This window comes from Pezoporus occidentalis, unplaced genomic scaffold (assembly GCF_034315485.1).
Source record: "Pezoporus occidentalis ecotype Australia unplaced genomic scaffold, CSIRO_AGI_Poc_V1 ctg119, whole genome shotgun sequence".
NCBI classification, from domain to species: Eukaryota; Metazoa; Chordata; class Aves; order Psittaciformes; family Psittacidae; genus Pezoporus; species Pezoporus occidentalis.
In genome coordinates, this window is record NW_026912983.1 from 2,182,650 (window position 1) to 2,205,533 (window position 22,884).

At 47.1% G+C, this 22,884-nt stretch overlaps 1 protein-coding gene across 2 annotated transcripts; it reads right to left on the reverse strand.

The window, feature by feature from the left end:
* Positions 1-803: 803 nt before the first annotated feature.
* On the reverse strand, positions 804-14,702 carry LACTBL1 (lactamase beta like 1). Of its 2 annotated transcripts, none has more exons than XM_062605244.1 (7): positions 14,614-14,702; positions 11,353-11,497; positions 10,028-10,137; positions 8,763-8,920; positions 7,055-7,302; positions 4,593-4,698; positions 804-2,750 (listed from the first exon to the last, which is right to left on the reverse strand). In XM_062605244.1, exons 1-7 carry the CDS (start codon positions 14,632-14,634, stop codon positions 1,772-1,774), a joined length of 1,767 nt encoding a protein of 588 aa, XP_062461228.1. In that variant the 5' UTR covers positions 14,635-14,702; the 3' UTR covers positions 804-1,771. The 2 variants fall into 2 exon arrangements, with proteins under 2 accessions (XP_062461228.1, XP_062461238.1); XM_062605254.1 differs by lacking the exon at positions 14,614-14,702 and adding an exon at positions 13,912-14,036.
* Positions 14,703-22,884: the final 8,182 nt, after the last annotated feature.

Sequence of the window (22,884 nt, forward strand, 5' to 3'; positions counted from 1 at the left end):
CAACTGTTACATCTTGTGAGTTCAAAGCCTGGAAAGCAATGTTGTGTCAGGCATGCCATGGAGAGAAAAGGCACCTCTACAGGAAATCAACCCTAGTGCAACGTATCTGCCTGCACACCTCTGGGCATGAGCATACATGACTGCAGCAAGAATTTGCATAGAGTTTATTGCTGTTTCTAGAGCCCAGGTGAAATACTTGAGCATGTGATGTTCATATTACACATGAAATGTAATTACCTACGAAGTCCAGAGGAAACCAGTAAAGCAGCAACGATGACTACCTGTAAGGCAAGGTTCACGTTATTTCATATCTTTATCAGGCAGGGAGCCGAGTCTGCAGATCACAGTTTTCTAGGCCTTCAGTGATGGTCTCTGTACCCAAAAATGAAGCTGAAAACCTGCCCACAGAGTGAAAACAGTGAAAGACAAGAGGAAAGGGAGGCAGGGAGAGGAATTTTCTAATCCTCTCTGAGACACGTCCGCTTTCGAGACACTGAGCAAACATGCAGTAGAAGGAAGTCACTCTGCAAGAGGATCTAAACTCAGTTCTGGCATATGGGAACATGCATTTTGAAGGGTCTTTGATCGTGCTAGGCTGCCTACCCTTTTGCATTGCCTTCAGGATTTCCAGCCTGTACAGCCATTCTGCAGATGGCTATTCATTTTAAGGTAAGAGTTATCTTTGCCCTGACCCTCTGCTTGCTTTAATTTCAGGGTCTAGTTAGGGCTGCAATCACAATATCCTCCCAAACTTGCATGGGCATTGCAGGAGCCCTCAGTCAGGGGCACTTGCTCTGCTTGCACTCGTGCCTGACCCTGCTCCCATCATAGCGATACGGTGTTGGCATTGAGTGGGCACAAGCAGGGAGAAGAAATTGCACCTGTGGCTTTGCAGATTGCTTGCTGCTGTACCTGTCCTAAAGGTAGACTTCTGCTGGCTAACGCACTTTCCCTTAGCATCCTCCTTCACGGGTATGTATGCCTACAGACACCCTACCCAAAGCACGCATTCCCACGCATTCCTGTACTTAAATGCCACACTCACACAGTTGCCTATATACTGACATAGACCCAAACTTGAGTCCCGCTGGAATATACCAGCGTAAGTTCATATGTGCCCGCTCACATGAGTAAGCTTCAGCTTTAATACTGAAATGCTTCAACATCCTTTGTGTGCCCACCACTTCTGCAGAAATCCATCCACCCTGGATGCTCTTTCCGCAGCTTCCATGTGATCCAGGAAGGAAATGGACCCTCACTTCCCAGGTGTCACAAGCAGGGCTTGTAGGCTGGTGTCATTTTCTAGCACATGATGCTTTTGGCTTAACCAGGTGAGGAATCCTCTTCATGTTAGATGAGCTCCTGAAGAGCCCTGGGCTGAAGAAGATACATTTTCTGAGAGACAGAGGGAATTTTCAGCCCTGTGATGATTCCATCAATCACCACAATGGTCATCGAACAGACAGTGTAAGTGTGGAGTCTTAATTGCTTGTCTTTCTTTTTTTCCTTCCATATTCCATCCATCCAGCACATTCCCACCTCTGTTTTCTGCAAGCATCCTCAGTTGCTAGCTGGCCCGTTGTGCACTGCCAGGGATTGCAAGCCATTAAAGTAGTTTTAGAAGTGGGATGTGACATATTGTTTGGGCAATTGTCCGTTGCAACCATCTTTCCCTTTTAAATAGCTCCATAAAGCCACACAGACAGGAGAGTCTGGTAAGACAGAGAATTGGAGCCATGTCCCAGAAGGGTCCAGAAAAGCAGGGGGACATTTAGCTATAGAATACAGGTTTACGAAGCACACGCACCACGTTGTACGTGTTCAGCCCTGGCGCATCAAAACCAGGAGACAAACCTTTGCGATCGAAGGGGTAAAAGTTAAAGAGCTGCCCGTTTTGGGTCTCCAGGGAGATGGAAGCAGAGCCCAGGTGCAGAACACATGGGAACTCCTTGTCAAAAACAACTTGGAAAACACGATCTTCCAGGTGGTGGAGCTTGATTGTCCGGTACTTTTCAGGAATCAGCTCTTCCACATGAGGCCCAAACTGCTGCATGACCAGCACCCCACCAGCTCCAACTTTGATCTCATAGAAAGTCAGATTGGAATAGGTGTAGTAGCCAACATAAGGGCCTGGACTTGGAGGAGGAATCAAGCTTTTCTCTGCCTCTCTGAATGCCGTCTCCATGGCAGGAATAAGATGCTCATATGTCTGAGTCACAATATCCCCACCCTGAGGCCTGGGCCCTGCCATCAGCACAATGAAGCTCAGGTGGAGCTTGGGGATAAGGGAGAAGGTTGCTGAATAGCCATCGAGGTCTCCATCCTTCCTAATGACATCGTATCCCAATTGCTCATTAATCTCCCAGGGTGTGCCGGTCTTGTTAGCAAAGTATTCCGTGGAGCATTTAAACAGAGGGGTGAGCATCGTCTTCACTGTGTCAGGTGCCAGGAGACGGCGGTGGTAGGTACCTAAGAAGACCATTGCCAGCTTGGCAAGGTCAGCAGCTGTGGAGTACATCTGGCCAGAAGGTCTGTACCAGCCAAGGTCATAGAGAGGGGCTGGCTGCCGGCTGCCATAGAAACCCACAGCCATCTGGGATCGGATCGGTGGTGTGATGTCAAAGCCAGTGTCCTCCATGCCCAAGCGGTCCAGGATGTTCTCTGAGACCCAGCGCTGGTATTGCCCCTCCGCTGCGTGGTCAGCTAGCACATGTGCCATCAGTGAGAAGGCCAAATTACTGTAGTGACATCTGAAAAGGAAGAGGAATGTATCTGGATCAGCCTTACTTCCATGATCCAATGTGGGTATGAGGATGCAAAACCAGTAGCTAGGTCTCCCTTCTCTGGGGAAAATCTCTCATTTTATCAGATGACACGCTAAAGGGAGGAGAGATGCAAGAGGGACAAAGGAAAACTGAGTGTGGCTGCCTTGATTTGTTGTTAAGAAAGGAATTTCATACAGAAACTTCATCAGAAGGCTGCATGGAGACCTCAGAGCAGCCTTCCAGTATCTGAAGGGGGCTCATAAGGATGCCAGGGAGGGACTTCATCAGGGATTGTAGTGACAGGACAAGGGGTGACAGGTTAAAACTTAAACAGGGGAAGTTTAGATTGGATATAAGGAGGAAGCTCTTTCCTGTTAGGGTGCTGAGGCACTGGAATGGGTTGTCCAGGGAGGTTGTGAATGCTCCATCCCTGGTGATGTCCAAGGCCAGGTTGGACAGAGCCTTGGGTGCCATGGTTTAGTGTGAGGTGTCCCTGCCCTTGGCAGGGGGTTGGAGCTGGGTGATCTTAAGGTCCTTTCCAACCCTAACTGCTCTATGATTCTATTTAACCACTATGTACAGGAAGAGGGCTGGAGATGGAAAACAAAAAAACCTTTTATGCAAAAACCCTATATATCTGCATATCTGATTTATTGTTCATCATTTTCCACCAAACAATATATCCATTCTTTTTAAGAACAGAGCTGAAAGTTACAAGTGCTTTCTGTAAAGGTCTCAAAATCCCAGGTAAGCCTCTTTGGAGATTTAACATGGTATAATTGTTTAAGCACCTAAGCTACCTTAAGATAAAAGCACTTAAAAAGCACTTAAAATTCTACAAAGCAGCATCCAGCAACGCTGAGTCATCAGAGACACCTGAGTGCTTCAGTCTTTAATATCCACAAAGTGATTTAAGGCTTTGCGCTTGAACGAAGTTTAATAGCGTGAAGACATAAATGGGCAAGAGTTTTCAAACGCATTTTGAAGTTCATGGTGTTTTTAGCATTGTTGGCTTTATTTATTTTTAATTGTGTAAATCCCCACATCTCACCGAGGCCTGATCAGATTTATTTACATCATAAATCTGGTACCGCTTCAATCGTTTCCAGCCCATCTAGCTGAACGCAAGCATGATGAGCATACATATTTCTACCCAAGAATAAGCACATTCTGGATCTAGAATTTTCTATCTGAAATAAGCACCCCAAGAAAAATACGATAAGGTTTCTATATCAGGGAATGGGAATTTCATTGAGGAAAAATGATCTTAGGAGACAGTGTTAAAACTATCAACATGTCAAGCAATGAGGGGTTGAGAGTCTAGGAGTGGATGTCCTTACATCCTTTAATGGTGAGCATAATATCCTTCACCTGCTGGATGCTGTTTGTATTTTTGAGTGTTTGTAACTCAGGTAATAGACTTTTAAGAGGCTATGTAACCTGTGACAGACATTAATAGAACTAGGTAATTTAGGAAAATGCAAATCACTATGGACATAGCATGATTTTAGTGAAATAAAACGATTAAATGAACGTGCCTTTCCACTGTTGAAAATCTGCATCTTTCACAGTTTAAGGCTCATTGGACCTAACTATAGAAGTTTAATCTGCCTCATCTAGGCTTCTCACTCAAGCTCTATGCAAATTAAAAGAACCCCTGGCACCTCCAGTCCCTCCTTCCAACCTAAGACAGGGCATGGGTAGATGGCTGAAGCTCCCTCTAGGAATGGCTGTCTTTTATCCATGGCCCACAGAGACTGCCGGTGAGGCTGATACCAGTGGAGAACACAAACCCCGATCAAAGACTTGCAAGTGGATATATCTGACCTCGTTCCTGGATCAACAACCAAGACATCGTCTTTCAGGAGAGCTAGAGCATCTTGTGTATTGCCCTTCCACAGCAGGCTGGTAGACCGCAGCCTCCTGGGCAGACCTGTGCCATGGAAAAGAGGAAACAGGGTGAGACAAGGAGATGGTCCAGGAAAACTTTCAGTGTGATGAAGAGGGAGCAAAAGGCAAGATTCAAAAGCACGATGGAAGTAACACCGATGCCCACGTGTGCTTCATACACACAGCAAATGTGCTGCAAGCACCTGGATTACATCTGGAATTAAATCCGCATTGCAGTTTAGAGCTGACTTTGACGAAGAGGTTAGGAGGAAAGCAGTAAGGGTACAGGACAGAGAAATGACTTGCAATTGTCTGCTCAGTGACTACATGTCGAATCATGGCAAAGCTGACTAAGGCCCTATTCCTTTGCAGCAGCTGCTGCTCATCTCAAGTGGCCTGGCCTTGGGATTTGAACTGGAATGAGAGCACTTTTCCTGCTTCTGGTCTGTGGTTATTTGTGCAGCTGAATGAGCAGAGAGGAGATGCAGTGACCGTCTTCCAGTAGTCAGCGGGTTCCTTCATTCCCTACTTGCCACAATGGCAGCAGACCTTGCTGCACCACCAGTGACCTGACAGCACTGCCATGTCTCTCTTGAGGTTCCTTAGAAAGGATAAACCAGAGAATGTGTGAGCATCACAGAAAATCCAGTCCTTGATCTATACCGCATGGGCTGCTAACTGGTGAAGTGACAAGCACACTGCTGCTCATTTACATTAGTGTCTCATCCTGGCATTCACATCCATTAGAAAATCATAGTTTTAACAAGCTGGAGCTTCTCCCTAGCAATGTACCCATCAAGTGTTTTGGAGCAGAATCTCTTGCCTTGCTTTTGTAATATGCAATCAAGAAAAGCCCTGATAATAAGGATATATTATAGATCAGTTTGCACTGGAAGAATTCAGATAAAAACCACTTCACATTATGTCATGCAGCGGCTTTGATTTTGATGTTAAGCAGAACCTGTTTCCTTTTGATTTTTGACAGACAGGAAGTGTAACGTGACCTCAACATTCACTGGATTTTCAATGGGGAATTTAAACTCTGCTTCTCATTGTACTGAACTCTAAGGGTCCAAGCTGGTTGCTGTGGGCTGCTGGTGTGCTCTGGGAAATTTGGGCCACATTCTATAAAAAAAAACAAGGAAAAAAAAGATATAGGGATGTAAAAGATGTAAAAGGAGCTAAGCAGGGGCACAAATGCAGCACAGTGATGGTAGTGATGGAATGGCTGCACTTGACAAATGAACACGCTATGACCAGGAACACTTTTGACACGTTTCCTACAAGTGTTTCTGGGGCATCCCTCGCACCTTACTGTGTGACAGGGAACTGCAGCGAGGTTGGGAAGGGAGCCCCAGCACACGCTGCTCCTGCAAGGAGCACCCAGGCCAGCTTCAGCTCCTGAGAGTCAGAGGGGAGCAGGCAGAGTTTGTGTCTCTGAGGACATCATCAGGCTGCGAGAGGAAGAGCCTGTCTTCATGGGAAGGAGCTGGGCAGAGCTGGGCACACATCTTTCTGCCTCCTGCATGGCCACTTCGGGTCCTTTCTTTGTTTCCAGTCACATCTTTCCTTTTTGGGGAACCCTTGTTTTGATACTGGCTACTTTCAGGTGATGCTCTACCCTGTCCTCAGGTACTGCATTTTGCCTGCATGCTATTTTGATCTTAAATCCTAATTTTAGGGCATTTATTCCAATCTGGAATAATGCAGGTCCCACAGAGTTTGATTCAAATGCCACATGGGATAACGGCAGTTTCTTTGGTCAATAAATTCTGGAATATTTGAGTCAAGTATTAGCAGCTTTCTTTCTGAGAAATGTTCAAGTTCTCCTGAGCCCTGTGAGCTCCTTCAACCTTAACGTAAGAATTACCCAATTACGAAGGCAGCAGCAGATTAACAGGCTTCTACAAGCAATAGCTCAGGAATCCCAGACTGGGAACCCCACTGACAGCTCAATTTTGCTCAATGGTCAAGGTGCATCTGCTCAAAGCAAAGACGGATGGTGCCACTTTGACCATCAACTCTATATCCCAGAGAAATGAAAGCACTCTGGACTAGAGGACAAAAACTCCTTATGCAATTGGGGCCTGACTCCCAGTCATGCTACTGTGTTGAAAGAAATATGTATTCACCTTGCACAGGAAAAGCAGTTCCCCATCCCACTGTGCAGCTTGGCCCCTTTCCTAGCAGGCGGCCTGGACAAGAGGTTCCTTTTAATACCTGATGAAGCTACTGACAGCCTGCTTCCAAGGGTCTTGTCGGACCTCTGGGACATGCAAAGGTGAAATGGCCTCAACAGCAACCCTTTTTATCCCTAGGACACGGTCTGCTCTCACTATGGACTCTTCCAGGTGGTACAGCGGTGGGCAGAGGGCAAGCAGGCAGCAGTGTTGTCTCACCTGAGAGCTGGCTGGCCATTCTGCGCAAGGTAACAGGCGATGGCTTAAGTGGCACTGAGCCTTTTTCCAGGAAAACCAGCCCATCTGCTGTGTGTCTCTGCTCCGATTCCTTGAGCCTTCCCAGAGGGTTCTTAATAACAAAGTTCTGGGCATAGCGTTCCAATGGATCATCAAGAGACGTGACTTTCCCTTCCTCCCACATCTTGTACAACATAATGGTGGGGAAGATCTTGGAGATGCTGGCAATTCTAGTAAGGAACAAACATTGATGGAAATTAAGCATCAAAACCCCATGGTTTGAGAGGAAGAAGAGATCACCCAACGGACTTACTGCCTGTAGCTCTACCTGCTGCACCTTTGCTAGTTCAAAAGGGAATGGCTAAAATGCAAGTAAGAACCTTGAATTAATATCCCTAGTTCTGGCTTTTACAGACTTCAACATAAACTTCAGGAGTATGTCCCTAGTAGTGCAGTGGGCTACAGATCTTTTCCTGTTCATTTAATATTCATACAACATAATGTTTTGTAAATTATTGCTTAGTAAATACCACAACAAATTGCAAGTAGTTTATTAGAATTTTCAGGTTAAAAGGCCATAAAGTTTTACAGTTCATGTTCAGAGTTGCTATTTGGGTGGCTTCAGAACAGCGCCAGATTTACAAAAGGCCTTCTGGAGTATGAGTTTGATTCTATATTGCTGGCTTTCAGAAGCAGGGTCATGATTAAGAGGGATGGCCAGGCACGTTCATATTGTGCTGCTAGAAGTGAAACTCTTGGACCAACAGAAGACAGCAGAGAGTGAAAGCATTTGCCAAGGATGTTTTAATTAATCAAGAGCACAAGTCAGAGGATCAGATACTGGGGTAGTTCCAACCACAAATCATGATGACTGGCAATAGGGTTTTGGGGGAGTCTCCATCATGCAGTCATCGCATTCGGCTGTTAACTGAAAGGTTGGTGATTCAAGCCCACCCAGAGATGGGTTCTCCTATGCCTGCCAGTGGCAGGGGCTTGGAACTACATGACCTTTAAGGCCCCTTCCAAACAAAATGATATCATGATATACAGAGGGGGAAAAAACAGGTAATCACCGTAATTTCCTAAATTGTATATTCTGAGGACAATATTTGACAGTAAGTGTGCACCCTGTATGTTTCATACACACAACAGTTATAATGCAGTTTAATAATAATAATAAATTATTTAATTTAATAATAATTAATTTAATAATAATTCAATAATAGATCTTTAAAGGAAGCAAACACTTCCTCTATATTAGGTTTTGGGTTTTTTTTACCACACGCTATGAGCTTGATTCTATCTTCGTCTAAAAAGTAATGGTCAACATGGCTTTGACTTCACTAGGAGATGTGTAAGTGCACAGGTCTTTACGTGTTCCATAGCTACTCTTCCCAAACCCCGTTTTTCACTAGACCAATTTTCTTCACTTCTCAGCTCTTGCCATTAAAATCTTGTCAGATTGAACTAAAAATAATGAAAACCAAAATCCAAAGGAAACAACTCAGTGAGCCACAAGCATGATTTACGGTCTAGCTGAAGCATTGTCTCTCAGGTTTTCACAGAAGAGGTTTCTGCAGCGGACCTGAGGCAGTAGAAGATGTGGTTTGTGACAGTGGTTCTACCCAGTTACCAGCTATGTGTACCTGCTCTTTTCCTAGCACTTAGGCCTGTGATACATCTGTCTCACCTGTAAATAGTGTATTCATTGGGCACCACTGAGGAGGGGTCCGAAGCGTTCTTCTTCCCGAAGTTGCCTGTCCAAAGCACAGTGTCATTGTAGATAACAATGGCAGACATGGCAGGGAGACCAGAGCTATGAATCTTCTGGCGCAGCATCATATCTACCTGGGGAATGGAGGGAAAGGATGAATTTCCAAACCAAGAGCCTTACAATGCATACAGTCTGTTACAGGTGGTAGAAGAACCAGACCATCAGCCCTCCTTACTTCCAAGCACTTGAAAGTGGTTTTTCCAAATGGATTTTGCCAAAAGAAAATATTTTAACTGTACTATTCTTTTGAATTGCTTAGGCTGAATTATTCAGTATCTTTCTTTCAATCTACATGTCCACCGTATAGAAGAATGTGGTGATCATCCTTGTAATGCCTGTGATGCTTCTATAATTGCAACCAAATGCTAAAACCTATAATTGCAATTTCTTCATTTTTAAACTGTCCTGTGCACATCTGCTCTTTACATTCAAAGATGTATGAGAAAACAATCCCGACTTGTCAAACATCCCACGACACTTTTCGTGCCACGAAACAGCTCTGATAACTAAGCACCTCAAGAAAAAAGGACATGTGATAGGGAATGTCCTGTCAGAGCATGGCTGTCCTTATGGTCCATACAGTCATACAGGAAATAAAGCAGTATTTCTTCATCACAAATAGAGCCTACCAGAATGTCAGACAGTGCTAATATTTCAGAGGCAGTATATCATAGTGAAGAAAAGCAGGTCTCTCTCATTCATGTGCAGGTCCCCTTCCTCTTCTCCTTTCCCTTCATTCTGTTCCTTGTAGTTACCTACAAATAGCTTCTTGATTTTTAAAGGGTAGCATGGGGGAAGCCAGCAAAGCAGTAAAATAAGGAATTGGCAGCCACTGATGAATAGGAACTTGTTACATGAGTCACTTACTTCCCAGGGTATGGGGGCTGCCTAATAGTATAGAAGATGCCAAAAGCTGCCATTTTCTGCTTATATCTGATCTCCACACCTTCTGATGGACAATGCTATTTCATTATAGCTTACCCTTTGGATAGGATAACTGCATAGTGACCTGTTCTGTAGGTTCAGGGAAGTTTTAAATACCCATTTTCAGATTCACACGTTCTTCACTTCCTTGATTTCCCACCTCCTGCCCCACAGATGCTAAGGGGCAAAATATTCTCCCCTTTACACCTTCAGAAAAGCAGTCAGAAGCTCTCTCCCTCTGTTCCCTTCTCACAGACCTTCTCCAATGCATCCTTCAGAATGGGGATTGGGTGGTCCAGGGGTACTGGTTCAGGATAGCGGGGGCACATCTGCACGGCTTCTGATCTCACTTCCATCACAGATGGGCCTGGAAGGCATTTCAAAGGTACAATATATGACCTCAATAGGCACTTTAACAAGCTTTGACCTCATACAGCAGTCAGCACTAGCTGTCTTGCTTGTGTTGTCCAAAGCTGAAGGACACTTCTGCACAGGAAAGAGATAATGGATTGTTTCTATCTCACATAAAACAGAACTTGAAGAGGGCACCGTGCTCTGTTATTGCTTGTTCCAACATGGGTTGGACGTGGGATGGACAGGAACTGCAGTAGGCTTCAACTGACTGCAACCTGGAAGAGGAAGGATCTGGGACTGTGGAAGACTCTGTAGGGTATCTGATAGTGGGTTTAGACCCCTGCCTGTGTCTAGGGTAAAGTCTGAGTTTGGATTCAGGACAGAGATGTTCCATGCATACCGTAACCTTAGAAAATAGATGTAGAAGTGAACTGAAATCTAGCACTATAGCAGCTGATACGCTGCATACCTCGTATGTCAGCTGTCCTCGAATTAGCTGTAACCTGCGTATGCCAGAGACATATCTTAAATTTCTGTGGCAAGCAGAGATCTTTCAACTCAGTGAGAGATGGGAAATCTCTTACTTGGAGGCACTATTTTCTCCGTTGATCCCAAGGTGTTCATAAATACAGTTCCTCTGCTCTGTAAACTGGAAACAAAACGTGTCTTTATCTTTTCACTTACCATCGAAGCACGAAGCACTAGAAATACACATGAGAACTTTGAGATGGATGAGGATTGATGCACAAGAGCCTACAGGCAGCCTCCAATATTCTGTGATAAAACTTTGGGTCTGCAATCTTTTTAGGCAGTGGTCTGTGAACCGAGGACTTGAGCCAGTTCAGAGGTTTCAGATTATGGGACTAGGAAAGGGAGAACCCATAAGCTGAAGCACATGGTGAGGTGTAAAACAAAGTGTGTTGTAAACTGGAGGGACTTTTACAATATAATAGAGAATATAAAATAAAATATCTGCTTGGCATATCAATTAGCTGACGCTAGTGCCAGAAGTAATGGAGCTTCTCTGGATGCCAACAGAATTACGTGGTACCCCATCAGCCCCGTGTTCATCTCCTCTCTGCCCTTGTACCAGCTGGGAGGAAGCAAATTTGTGTGCTGCTTGAGGAAATGCTCTTTGAAGAACATCATCCACACGGGGAGAAAGGCATTTATTGGTCTCAGGAGCTTCTGTGCCAAACCATGACCAAGATTAAAGATGGTTACTCACTGGGCTCCACCTTGGGAAGGCTGTACTGCCACAGAAAGCAGCCCGTCATTGCAACAGACAACACGAAGAAGAGGATGCCCAACACATGAATCCACTTCACCTCCATAACAGCAAACTTGAGGAGACTCCGGCTGCTGGATGCCTGCTGTAAGCAGAAATTATATGGTCTCAGAGAGAGAAAAACTGCCTCTTGTGCATATCAGCTGTGTGAAAGGAGCACACTACACTGGAGAATAAAGCTACTGAAGAGACGGGGACCAATTGCAGCACTATTGTGGCACCAGAGCTGGGCATACCAGCCCACACTCTAAACTGGAACCAGGGTTGACTTCTCTTCCAATGATGTTTATGAGATGTTACTCTCCTTACCTAGTTGGTCTTCTTCATGTAGACAAACATGCACACGTGTTGCCTTTTCCCCTCCCTGCTGGTGAGCCTCATCAGCCCAAACTAGCAGAGTTCTTTGTTACAGCTCTAGTTTCCTCCTTTCTCAACCTTTGTATCTTTCCAACCCCTTTTTTAGCAGTCCAGCATCTTCATGGCAGCCACTAGGCCATATCATGTGAGGAGATCCAGCTTTTATAAATGAATGACTGAGTTTTTTGCCATGAACTGCATTTACCCTTCTATTTTGTGCCTGTAATTCCCATTGCATCATGTACCATCTGTAAGCTTGGCATTTATAGATGCCATGTTTTGGAAAACTGGCTAATATTTTGAGTTCATGCAGGTCTCCCAACACTGGAGACCATCCAGGTCGGTGGTACTGACATCTAAATGGTGGAGAAAAGCAAGGAACAGATGACAAACTATGAGGTGCTTTTGAAAGTTTGGCAATGAATGTTATACAACATATGGCCTGCCATTTGCATCCAATATGGTCCACATTCCCAAGCTATTTCGGGGTGTCTGGGCTCACTTGTAGGACGGACAGACTGAAATACTCCCTTCAGATTTTCACATGGCCCGTTTTTTCCTCCTTGAGATACAAGATTGTCCACGTAAAAGCTTCAGCAATTCAATGGAGCCTCGTCTCTCACAGCTAAGGAAACTGCAAAGCCACTTCCAGACTTGAATACGGCTCTGTGGCTTTTTAAGGATCCAGCTGAGGAATCTGGCCCCTGCTGAAACTCTAGGGTACAATTCCACTTTCAGTACAATAATGGAAATACAACACAATTATTTCCAAAGCCCTTTAGCCTGCTCAGTCATTCCCACACAAATTCCTGAAGGCAATTTTCCTTCAGGTTCTTCCATAACATAATTAACATTTCAAGGGTGAGTTAAGACCATACAGGTGCCTTCAGACCCACTCGGACCTCAGCTCCTCAGCACACATGCAGTCCGTATTCCAGCCCAAGTGACATGTTCCTAAATAGAGGAATGCCATTTTGACACCGAAATCAGCTTGGTTTAGATATGCCAACCTCATGCAGTGCCTCATTAGGCAGGAGATCATACCCACGCAAGGAGAACCGTGTGTATTGAGATCTCTTTAATCACCCCCATGCTGGCAGGCTTCAGTTTATGCTGAAGGATGTTGCCTAGAGCTGCAATGAGATGCTGTTTCCCTGCAGCATGGAGCAGGATATAGCTCTCTTTGCTCTGGAGTAGTCATGGGGTGACTATCTTAGATTTAGCCCCATCATAATAAGGTAACTTCCATAGCAACATGAAGACTCTCTGAGCATTGGTCTGCCTCTTTCCTTTCTTCACTGAAAAACCCTGACTCCTCAGTCCTTAAGAGAAGGATGAAAAGAAGAAGTTTTCTGGTATATGTCTCATCTCACGAGCTCCAGACTCCCTAGACCACTAACGGAGCACCCAAAGATCCCAACACTGAACTCTCATCCCTTTTGTCCAGACTCCTCTTTACCTCTTGTGGATGATAAGTGCTCTGAGCATCTCTTTCATCCTCTGACCCACAATGTAGCGGTGATGCCATAAAACTGTTGCAATGCTATGAAACAAGAGACAAGGATCTCTCTTTTACTGATGGGGCATCTAATATGCAAAGTGAGAGGGAATTTCATCAACCTGAGGAGATGCTCTACCCTCTAAGCCCAAGGTATTGCAAGAAAAAATGCCACTCTTTCCTTGTACCTGGGGGACTGTAAGTCAAACAGGTAGGTAGATACCTCCTTCTATTCATATCCAGGACCTGTCTGGTCTCGCCTCCCTTTCAGCTGGTTTCTCCATCTCACCTGCATTACTCCATGACCATCACTGCTAACAGCATAAACACAGCAAGGCAAGGGGAGGGAGGCTACCAAACACTTGAATACAAGAAAATGAATGCAAATGCATGCAGGAATATGTGCATATAGCTTCCCATGGGAATGGGGGAAATGTAGCTCTATTTTTTTCCCCCTAATCTTTGAAAATCTTGGGTTGGGGTAGGGGGGATATTGGGATGTCACACAGACCGCCCAGGTACACAGTCCTGCCCCATCACACTTATCTAATCAGACTATCACAGACCCTGTGGGCCACTAGGTCAGAGGCACATCTCAACACTGGTTAGGTAAAGCCAGAAAGAGCCCAGTCCCCTGCACGTACCATCACCAAAAGCCGTCTCAGTCCCAAAGGCTGTTGTCAGGCATCCCAGCGAACGCACACCGTAAGAAAACCGCCCCGTCTGATCTGAGCCCCAGTGGCAGGGGAGCAGGATGCTTTGCCATGCTTATCACGGGCAGGTGCTGTGCAGTCACTCTGGCTGCTTTTAGCTCATGAGAGCCCTGCTCTGGGTTTCCCTGTCCACTTGACACCTTCAGACTCTGCAGAAAGCGCTGCTGACCTCCCCTGGGCAAGATTAAGTGCCAGGGACAGAATGGCATTCATGCTTAGGAAAGGGCCTGAGTGATTGACTGTTAATTCTCCCTAATGCTTCTCTGCCATGTGTGCGAATCACAGCTGAACCCATGAGGGCTTCGCGGTCTATTTATAGCAGCTTCATCTCCTCCTAACATCTGAACAGGAGGCGATTAACTCATGGGATGGACGGCCCCTGCATGCCTCCAGCCAGGGCAGGCTCGGGCTGTTGCAGGAAGGGGAGGCAGAGGGAGCTTAAGGCAGGAGCTCAAGCACTCTGTGGGCTTAATCCTGAATAGACTCCTGGAGTCCCCCCCAAGGGAGTCCTTCCCAGCTATCAGGAATGTCTGTGTCACTGTGCATAGGTGGAGCTGGTATTTCCTTTCCTCTGAGCCACTGGGCAGCCTGAAGGGTGGCAGGAGGTTGTGATTTGCACAAGGTGAGCCTTACCTGCAGCTGTAAGCCGTCCATGGCTGCTCAGAAGTCTCTTCTAATTCCCTGTGCTGTCTGCCTCCGGAAACAAAAGGCTTGTAAAGGTCTGTGATGAAGGCAAACAAGAGTTAGTGCAGGGCAAAAAAACTGAGTCAGAGCAAGGGGGCAAGCGCAGGGTAAGGAAGCCCAGCTCAGATAAGCAGACCAGCAGAGAGGGACTGGTTTTGGACAGGGAGATAAACCACAGTAACCACATAAGGTAAGTCCACAGTAACACCTTCCCTCTTTCCACCTCTGGTTTGGCAGCACCTTATGTTTGCTGCAAGGGCTGACCCCAAGTTCTGGGGCTTCCTCACTCACCCCACCTCCCAAACACAAGGAACTGGACCTTCAGGACCTTCAGAGCTGACACGTTTCCATTGTGCCTGCTCTGTGGGGTCCTTCCAGCCCTTTCCTTGGCTTCTCAGCCTTGTTCCCTCTGCACAGCCAACAGCACAGTGCTTAGTCTTGGGAAACACAGGCATAGCCAAGAAACTGCATGGAAGTGTCAAGATACTGGGATGGCAGCCACGTTTCCCATAAATGTCCCTCTTGTCTTGCTACCTGGCAGCAGCAATTCGATAGACAACTCCCCCCATAACAGCTCTTACCAGCCTTGATGCTACCCTCTGGCTTCCAGTGCTGGTGAATTCGGAGCTGTCCTGCAGCTGCAGATGTTAAGAGCATCTGAAGCACTAATCCCAGCAACCAGCCTCTCTGAGCACAGATTAATCAGCCATGCCTCACCCCTCCTCGAAATGCAGCATCTGTCCAGGGATAGAGCCAAAAGGCAGGATTGGTGGTGCTTTCATGGCTCAAACAACATAGCAGAGCGGACAATGGGGAGGTGGGGAGAGGGTATCCTTAACACACAGCGAGCTGGAAATGTTAAGAATAAGCTGCCGTTATCACGTGAAGTACATTATGAATGTTCTTTAAAGAGGAGGGCATGGTCATGCCCTTAGTTAATACACCAGATCCAGAGGGATTATGTACCTTGGGGGTCCTGCCATCATATTGCCTTCTTCAGGTGTTCACAGGTAAGGATATTCTCTTCAATAGCATCTCTTCCTTTCAGTATCTCCACTAGTAGCCCAGGCATGGACAGTGCTCAAAATACTCAAGTGGAACCTCTGCAGCCTGTGTTGTGCCCAGAGCTGTGTCCTGAAGGGGGATGCAGAAGACTGATCAAGCTTCTCACCCCTGTGTGGCTCCTTGTTTCTGGGAACCCCTATTTCCTTTGTCCCTGTTACCATCCTTCCCAGGCTTGTCTTCACAGCCTGTGCAGAGATACTCTCCAAATCAAAGAAGGGCACCTGCAGGTAAGCCCTGCTCTTTACATATTGCACATTGTCATCCCATTCCTTCTTCATTTTAACTCCTTTTCTGCAGAGCTTGTTTCAGTCCCTAGCTCAGTGTGATTTTGCAGAGTTCACTCATTGCCCCTCTATTTCTTGACCTTCCCTCTGAGAGCTGCTGGCTCTGCTCTTTCCCTCCAGAAAAGACCTGTGTACCCTCAACTGGTCTCCACGCAGCTTCTCTTCTCCAGGCTGAACAGCCCCAGTGTTCTCAGCCTGCCTCCATACAGGAGATGCTTCAGCCACTGAGCATCCTCTTGGCCTCCTCTGGACTTGCTCCAACAGCTCCATGCCCTTCTTACCTTGGGCACACCAGAGCTGTTCACAGTGCTCCAAGTGGGGTCTCATGAGAGAAGAACAGGGACAGGATCACCTCCTTATTGCCTCATGTGCCCCAGCATGGTTTGCAGGAGAATCTGCTCCATGATCCTGCCAGGCACAGAGGTGGGACTGACTGGTTTGTTTCTTTCTTGAAAATAGGGGTTATATTTCCCTTTGGCCAGTCGTTGGGAGCTTCACCTCCCTGCCATGATTTTTCAAATATGATGGATTAACGGCTCCCTCTGGACCCATGGATGGATTCCATCAGGTCTCATGCACTTGAGCACATTCGGGTTCCTTAGATGATCTCGAGCCTGGTCCTCTCCTATAGTGGGTTTAGGTCTTCAATCTCGCACTCCCTGCATTTGTGTTCCGTGATTTCAGCAGCGTAGCTAGAGCACTTGCCAGCAAAGACTGAGGCAAGGAAGTCATTGAGAACCTCAGCCTTTTCCAAATCCGGGGTGCCCAGTTCTCCCATTTCCATCTGGAGAGGTCCCACATTATCCCTAGTCTTCCTTTTGGTAGCAATGTACCTCTAGAAGCCCTTCTTATCCTTGACAGCCCTGGCCAGACTCAAATCTAATTGAGCCTTAGTTTTTCTGACCTGATCCCTAGCTTCCTGAACAATATACCTGTATTCCTCCTCCCTTCCACCTTCTATAAGCTTTTTTTTTTGCCTTTGAGTTTGTCCTTGTCCATCCTTTTTGGCAGGGGCATGAGCAGAGAGGTCTGGAATGAAGCAGTGAGATTAAGCCTGGTAAAGGAAAGGCAGGAAAGATGTTGGTTTAATGTTTGCCTTTTCGATTGCCATTAACCAAATTACATTATATTTTAATTGGCAATAAATGAAGTTACTTTTCCCCAGATTGTGCCTGGTTTGCCTGCAGCAGTAATGGGTAAGTGAATTTCCTGGCTTTATCTCAGTCCATGAGCTTTCCTGCTCCTGTTTTTTTCCTGTGTTATCCCCCTTTCCATCTGAGGGAGGAGACTGGGCAGCTGGGGGGGGGTTTGCTGTTAGAGAAGGCTAACTCACTACATGTGCATAAGGAAAAGACCTCCATATGGCTTTCCCCAGTACTGTTCTGCAAGATCTCTGACTTAAAGGGTATTCTTGCCATATTCCTGCCAGAGGAAGGAGAAGAAAGATGCACTTAGAGGTCTTCAAGAAGGTCCGAGCTATTGTCTATGCTACTGCTTCAGAGCTGATCCCTATACAGAGGACTTGTAAATGTCTGGTTTTGCTAGCTAGAACGAACAGATGTGAACTTTTGTGCTCAGAGATGTGCTGGCTTCTAGGCTGGGAGGAAAAGCACCTCTGAGCTATTCCTTTATTTACAAAGTAAAAGGGCCCAGTGACTAAGTGGTGAATAATCATGTGCCTACAAAATATGGCAGTGAAATGCACACAAGAGCTCAGGTTTAAATAGATGTTATCCCACTGTGGGAATGGCTCTTTGCCTACTCTATGCATCTGATGATTCAAACCCAACACAAGTTGTCTGGGTGAAATTTTATGTAGAATATTTGGGCAATCTCAAATGGAACAGCCTGGGGGTGAATCGGGTCCTGCTGTATGGGTAGTTTAAAGAGAAAGAAGGAATTGGAAATGAACTGAAGCAGGCTCTTGAATGAATGGTCTAGGCACTTTATTTCTGCTGGGGGGGGGGGGAGCAGTGAGCACGTTTGAGGGACATGGGCTCACAGCCGTGTTATCAGCTCCTTAATGGGCTCTCAGTCTCATAGCAGTGACAAAGGGGAAGCTGCAGCAGGAAAAGCAATTGGCAGCTCTAATTGCCCTCCTCTCAATGCCAGCTTTTGAGTCAGCATGAGGGTGAAGGGAGATTTTTTCCTCTTCCAGGGTCCCACATTGCAGGGCTCAGCCAGGGATTCTGTTGTCCCACCTGGTGTCCTTTGTGTCCTACTGGGTACCATTGTCAGCCTTTGTGTCCCGTTACCATCTGGTTCGTTTTCCTGATAGGCTTGTACGGTTGAAGTGAGCTTTGAAAGTCAAAAGATAGAGCACACTGCCAAATGGGCTCTGGCTGCACCAACCTGCATCCAAGCAGCCTGGAAACGCTGGGGACTCAGATATCAATGGAGGGGGTGGCCACTGCTGCCATTTGCTGTCATTGCCCAGCTCAGGAATTCAGAAAGCAAGAGTGAGAAGCCTCAGAAGAAATATTGGAGGCGACTGGGGCAGGTTTTCAAGGGTTTCTTGAAAGTAAGAAGCATGCTGGTTTTGCACTTTTGCTTAACGTACCTTGATCCCATGAGCCCAGGATTTGGGGTTTTTATTGGAAAACTGTTTATCAACAGATTTGTGATAAAGCAGAAATGGCAAATGCTGCTCCATGTGACAGGCTGGGATATACTACATTATGTTCCATGAGGATTCGCCAGGGCCTTGAAAGCATTAATGGCCCAGACCAGCCTTACCTGCAGCGTCCACTACATGCCCTGTCTTTTGGTCCAAGGAGCTGCATTTAAGCTCAAGACCTGAGTCTTTAAGTCCTTGTCTGAGATACATTCTAAGACCGCTGGTCCCCAGTGCAGCCATGCCCGCTCCCATGCCCGGCTGGGGACTCCATTGACATGTGGATTGACATTGGGACTGCTTCATCAACACCAGCTCCTCTTGATTGAACCAAGCCACGATGTCTGGTGCTGCTCTGTTAACACCTAACTTAGGTACTGCAGGGCTGGGTCCTGGCCGCTGAGGTCCTTGCCCTGCAGGCCATGTTACTGCCCTTGGCTCCTGGCTCCCCATCCCTCAGGAAGCAAACAGCCCTCTTGCTCCCTGACAAGTAAACTCCTTTCGATAGCTTTGCTTTATTTAATGCATTTGAAGAAAATGTGTTATTTTCTTCCTCGGCATAGCGATGCAAAACCATCCTGCTCCTGGAACTGCCACACAGACAGCGAACATACATGTCCTAGATGCCACAACCTTACTGAATAGCTGCAGGGCATTAACACATGAGGCAGTCCAGTCCTTCTGCCACTGGGAAACTACAGCCTAGCTACTGTGGATTTAGAGGTTTCTGACAGTTAACTCTCAATCTGCAGGTCCTGGGGTGCTGTTATTGATATCCACTGCTCCAATGAAAACCTGTCTTTCTTGGTAGAAGATGATTCTAGAAAGTAAATTAAAAGACAGGAATTATTACTCCTGGCCCCAAAGTCGATCTGTTTCTTTTATGTTTTATGTGGTGATGCTAAAATTGGATTCTTAAACACTGGGAAATTCCCTCCACTTTCTGGAGCATAACTATGGCAACCTGGCACATCCCATTGTCTTCCCTATCTAAAGCTGCACTGAGCTACACTGTGTTTCTAGTTTGCAATTCCAGGTATATAAACAAAAAGCAAATAGCATCCCAAACGGGGATCTTTAGCATGTCTGCTTAAAGGGAGAGCTTCATGCAAGTCGAATAACCACTGTTAGCATGGAATTCCTGCTGCACAGTGTGTTTGCACTGTTAATATGACTTTGGGTGAGATTGACATCCTCCGAAACGTTCAGTCGCAGTGGCAGTGCCTGTCACAGCCTGGGCATCCCTCCAGGCTCTGTCAGGGAGCAGCAGGGCTCTGATGCTTTGGGTTTCCTCTCTTTTTCCTCAGTCACAAAGATGAAAACTTTCTCGTCTTAGAAACAGGACAGCTGTGAATTCCCATTAGTGCTCACAACACAAACAGAGAGGAAGAGCAGGAAGATGCCTTATTTCATCCAATCACTTGTCCCTGAGGATTCAGCTGGACCATATGCCTCTGTGCAAGGATCTTTGCTACATCGACTTCAGCTTTATTTCAGTGGAGAGCAACAGTGGGACCATGGCATTTCCCTTGCTTCCATTTTGCAGCCTGATGGGATGCTTTGGTGCTGCTGAGAGATGCTGCTTTGGTGTGCGGGTGTGCAGCTCTACCTTGCAGGCAGAAGCTGCATCCAGCTGGATTTGCTGCTCTCCCAGCTTCCCTCTGCTGCTGGAAAGACACAGTGAAGACCCCAAAATGCAAGTAAAAGAATGATTTATGATGTAAGAACTCCTTCACACCCCATGCCCGGCTCTTGTGTGCTCTCCCATGGCTTAAAGGCACCTTTCTGTTTTCCTGGCTCAGCAGGATGCCGGTGTTGGCTTGGGACACAGGGAGGGGTCCAAGGGCTCAGGACAGAGAGCCCTGACCTGTCACAGGCCAGCAGAGCCCCTAAAGAGCTGCAAAACCCTGGGTTAGGTCTGAAGGGGGCTTCACTCAGTGCATGGAGCCACCACCACCACCCCACGTCTGCGTAAATCACAGCTGGATCCAGCTTCGGCTCCCTGTTCTCTTTCATACATGTCTCAGAAGTCTGCAGGGAAGCTGGATCTTTACTGAGCGGTTCCAAAGCTCTCTCATTAACTGCCTGCCAGCAGCCAGTCCTCTGATAATGGGTTTCGCCTCTGGAAATTGCAGCCCCATAGCAACAAGGAGTTTAATGGCCATTATTCTTAAATGAAGGACACAGCTCTAGTAACCCACAGCTTCCCTCTTGCAAAGTCCCTTAGGAATTATTCCTTTTGCAGGTAAGGCAGAAAAATGCCAACAATTGCAAATAAGTTAAAAAGACCCAGCCTGGCCCAAAAGTGCCATTTTTAACATTTCAAAACGCTGCTGGGGTCAAGTGAAGATGCGGGGATCCTGTGGGAATTTTGAAAAAGGAAAGGTGCAAAACTTCCTTACCAAAAGAAAAATCAGTGCTTGTCCACTTCCGAGCTGAAGAAGTTTTCCGTCGTGCCATGAAGAAATCCATCATTTCCATGAAGAAATGTCCCATCGTACCGTAACATGTGCCCATTGTAGCTGTGCTTTCTCTGTGCACCTGAGCCTGGCTCCGTCCTCCTCCAGCCCCTTCAGGCTGTTAGAGCCTCCTCAACCCCCTCTTTTTCCATCAGACCAAGCCCTCACATGTCCTGTGCCCCAGCTCCAACCATCTCAGTACCTCTCCTCTGCACCCATTAGAATTCAACAACATCTCCCATATGAGGGTGTCCCAAGCACGGACATGGTCCTCCATATGTGACCTCATGAGTGTTGAGTAACGGGAAGAGTAACTTGCCAGCTTTGCTTGTGTTAATACAGCCCAGTATTGAGTTAGCCTTCAATGACAGAGGGTTGCACACAAGGCAAGGACAGAAAAAGATGGGAAGATCATGTACGGCTCTTTTGCACGATCCAGGCAGGCAGTGATGGGCAGGCAGCATGCATGGCAGTGACAAAGATTTTCCAAGGCATGTTGAAACAACAGGAACGTGGACTTGCTCAGTGGAGTCCAGACAATGGCCATGGAGATGCTGCGAGGGCTGGAGCAGCTCTGCTCTGGAGCCAGGCTGAGAGAGCTGGGCTGGGGCAGCCTGGAGAAGAGAAGGCTCCTGAAGGGGAGACCTGAGAGCAGCTCCAGTGCCTGAAGGGGCTGCAGGAAAGCTGGAGAGGGGCTTGGGACAAGGGATGTAGGGACAGGCCAAGGGGAATGGCTTTAACCTGCCCGAGGGGAGACTGAGATTAGATGTTAGGAAGAAAATCTTTACTATGAGGGTGGTGAGACGCTGGAGCAGGTTGCCTCACTTGAAGTTGGAGTCACTCGATCAAGTCCATGTCTCTCTTGTGTTGTTGCCCCAGCGCTGGATCAGGGCTGCAGGGGGGTTCTTCTCAGAGCTCAGCAGAGGGGGAGAATCCCCTCCCTGAGCTGCTGCTCACTCTCTGGGGGTGCAGCCCAGCACACGGCGGGGTTCTGGGCTCAAGCACTCACTGATGGGTTGTGTTGAGCTTTTCATCAATCAGTGCCCCAAGGTCCTTCTCCTCAGCCTGCTCTCCATCCATTCCCCACCCAGCCTGTGTCTGTGCTTGGGATTGCCCCGACCCAGTGCAGGGCCACAAATAGGCTTGACTTGGCCTTGTTGAGCCTCATGAAGTTCACAGTGCCCCACTGCAAGGAAGAAGAGTTTATTCACGTCTTACAAGTGCAGCTTGAAAAGCTTCAGACCCAGTGGCAGCTGGTGTAATGAAGCTTCCCCTTCCCCAGCCCGAAGGAGCACAGGGGGGGATTTGGGCAGGTGCTGAGGAAGGATGCGCAGGGGTACCCAAAGCCTGGGTGTGCAGACTGAGCTCTCTGTGCTGAAGACTGAGCTCCCTCAGCCTGGATACAGCTGGTGATGGTCAAGCTTGTGCAACCTCATTACTCACTAAGCACCCCAGCCTCTGCCAAGCAGCACAGCCATGGCACAGAGCCTGACCAGGGGCAGAAGCAGTGGGATGCTGCCAGCAGCACCAGCTTGCCTGCTTGCACTGTCCAGGCTGAGAAGAAGTTGTGGGCACTCAGGTCCCCAAAGAGGTAGTACCAGGATACCTCACCAGGCTGCTATGGGCCAAAACAGCAATGACCATGCTGGCCCTGCCTCTGGGTACTTTAAATAGGTCAGCAGCAGGTGGCTGGATAAAATTACCCTTCATTTTATTGTAAGGGAGCTACAGACGAGGTCCTTCCCTGTGGCTAACAGCAGGGTTTTTCAGTGGCAATGTAATGATTTAATCCAGCAGT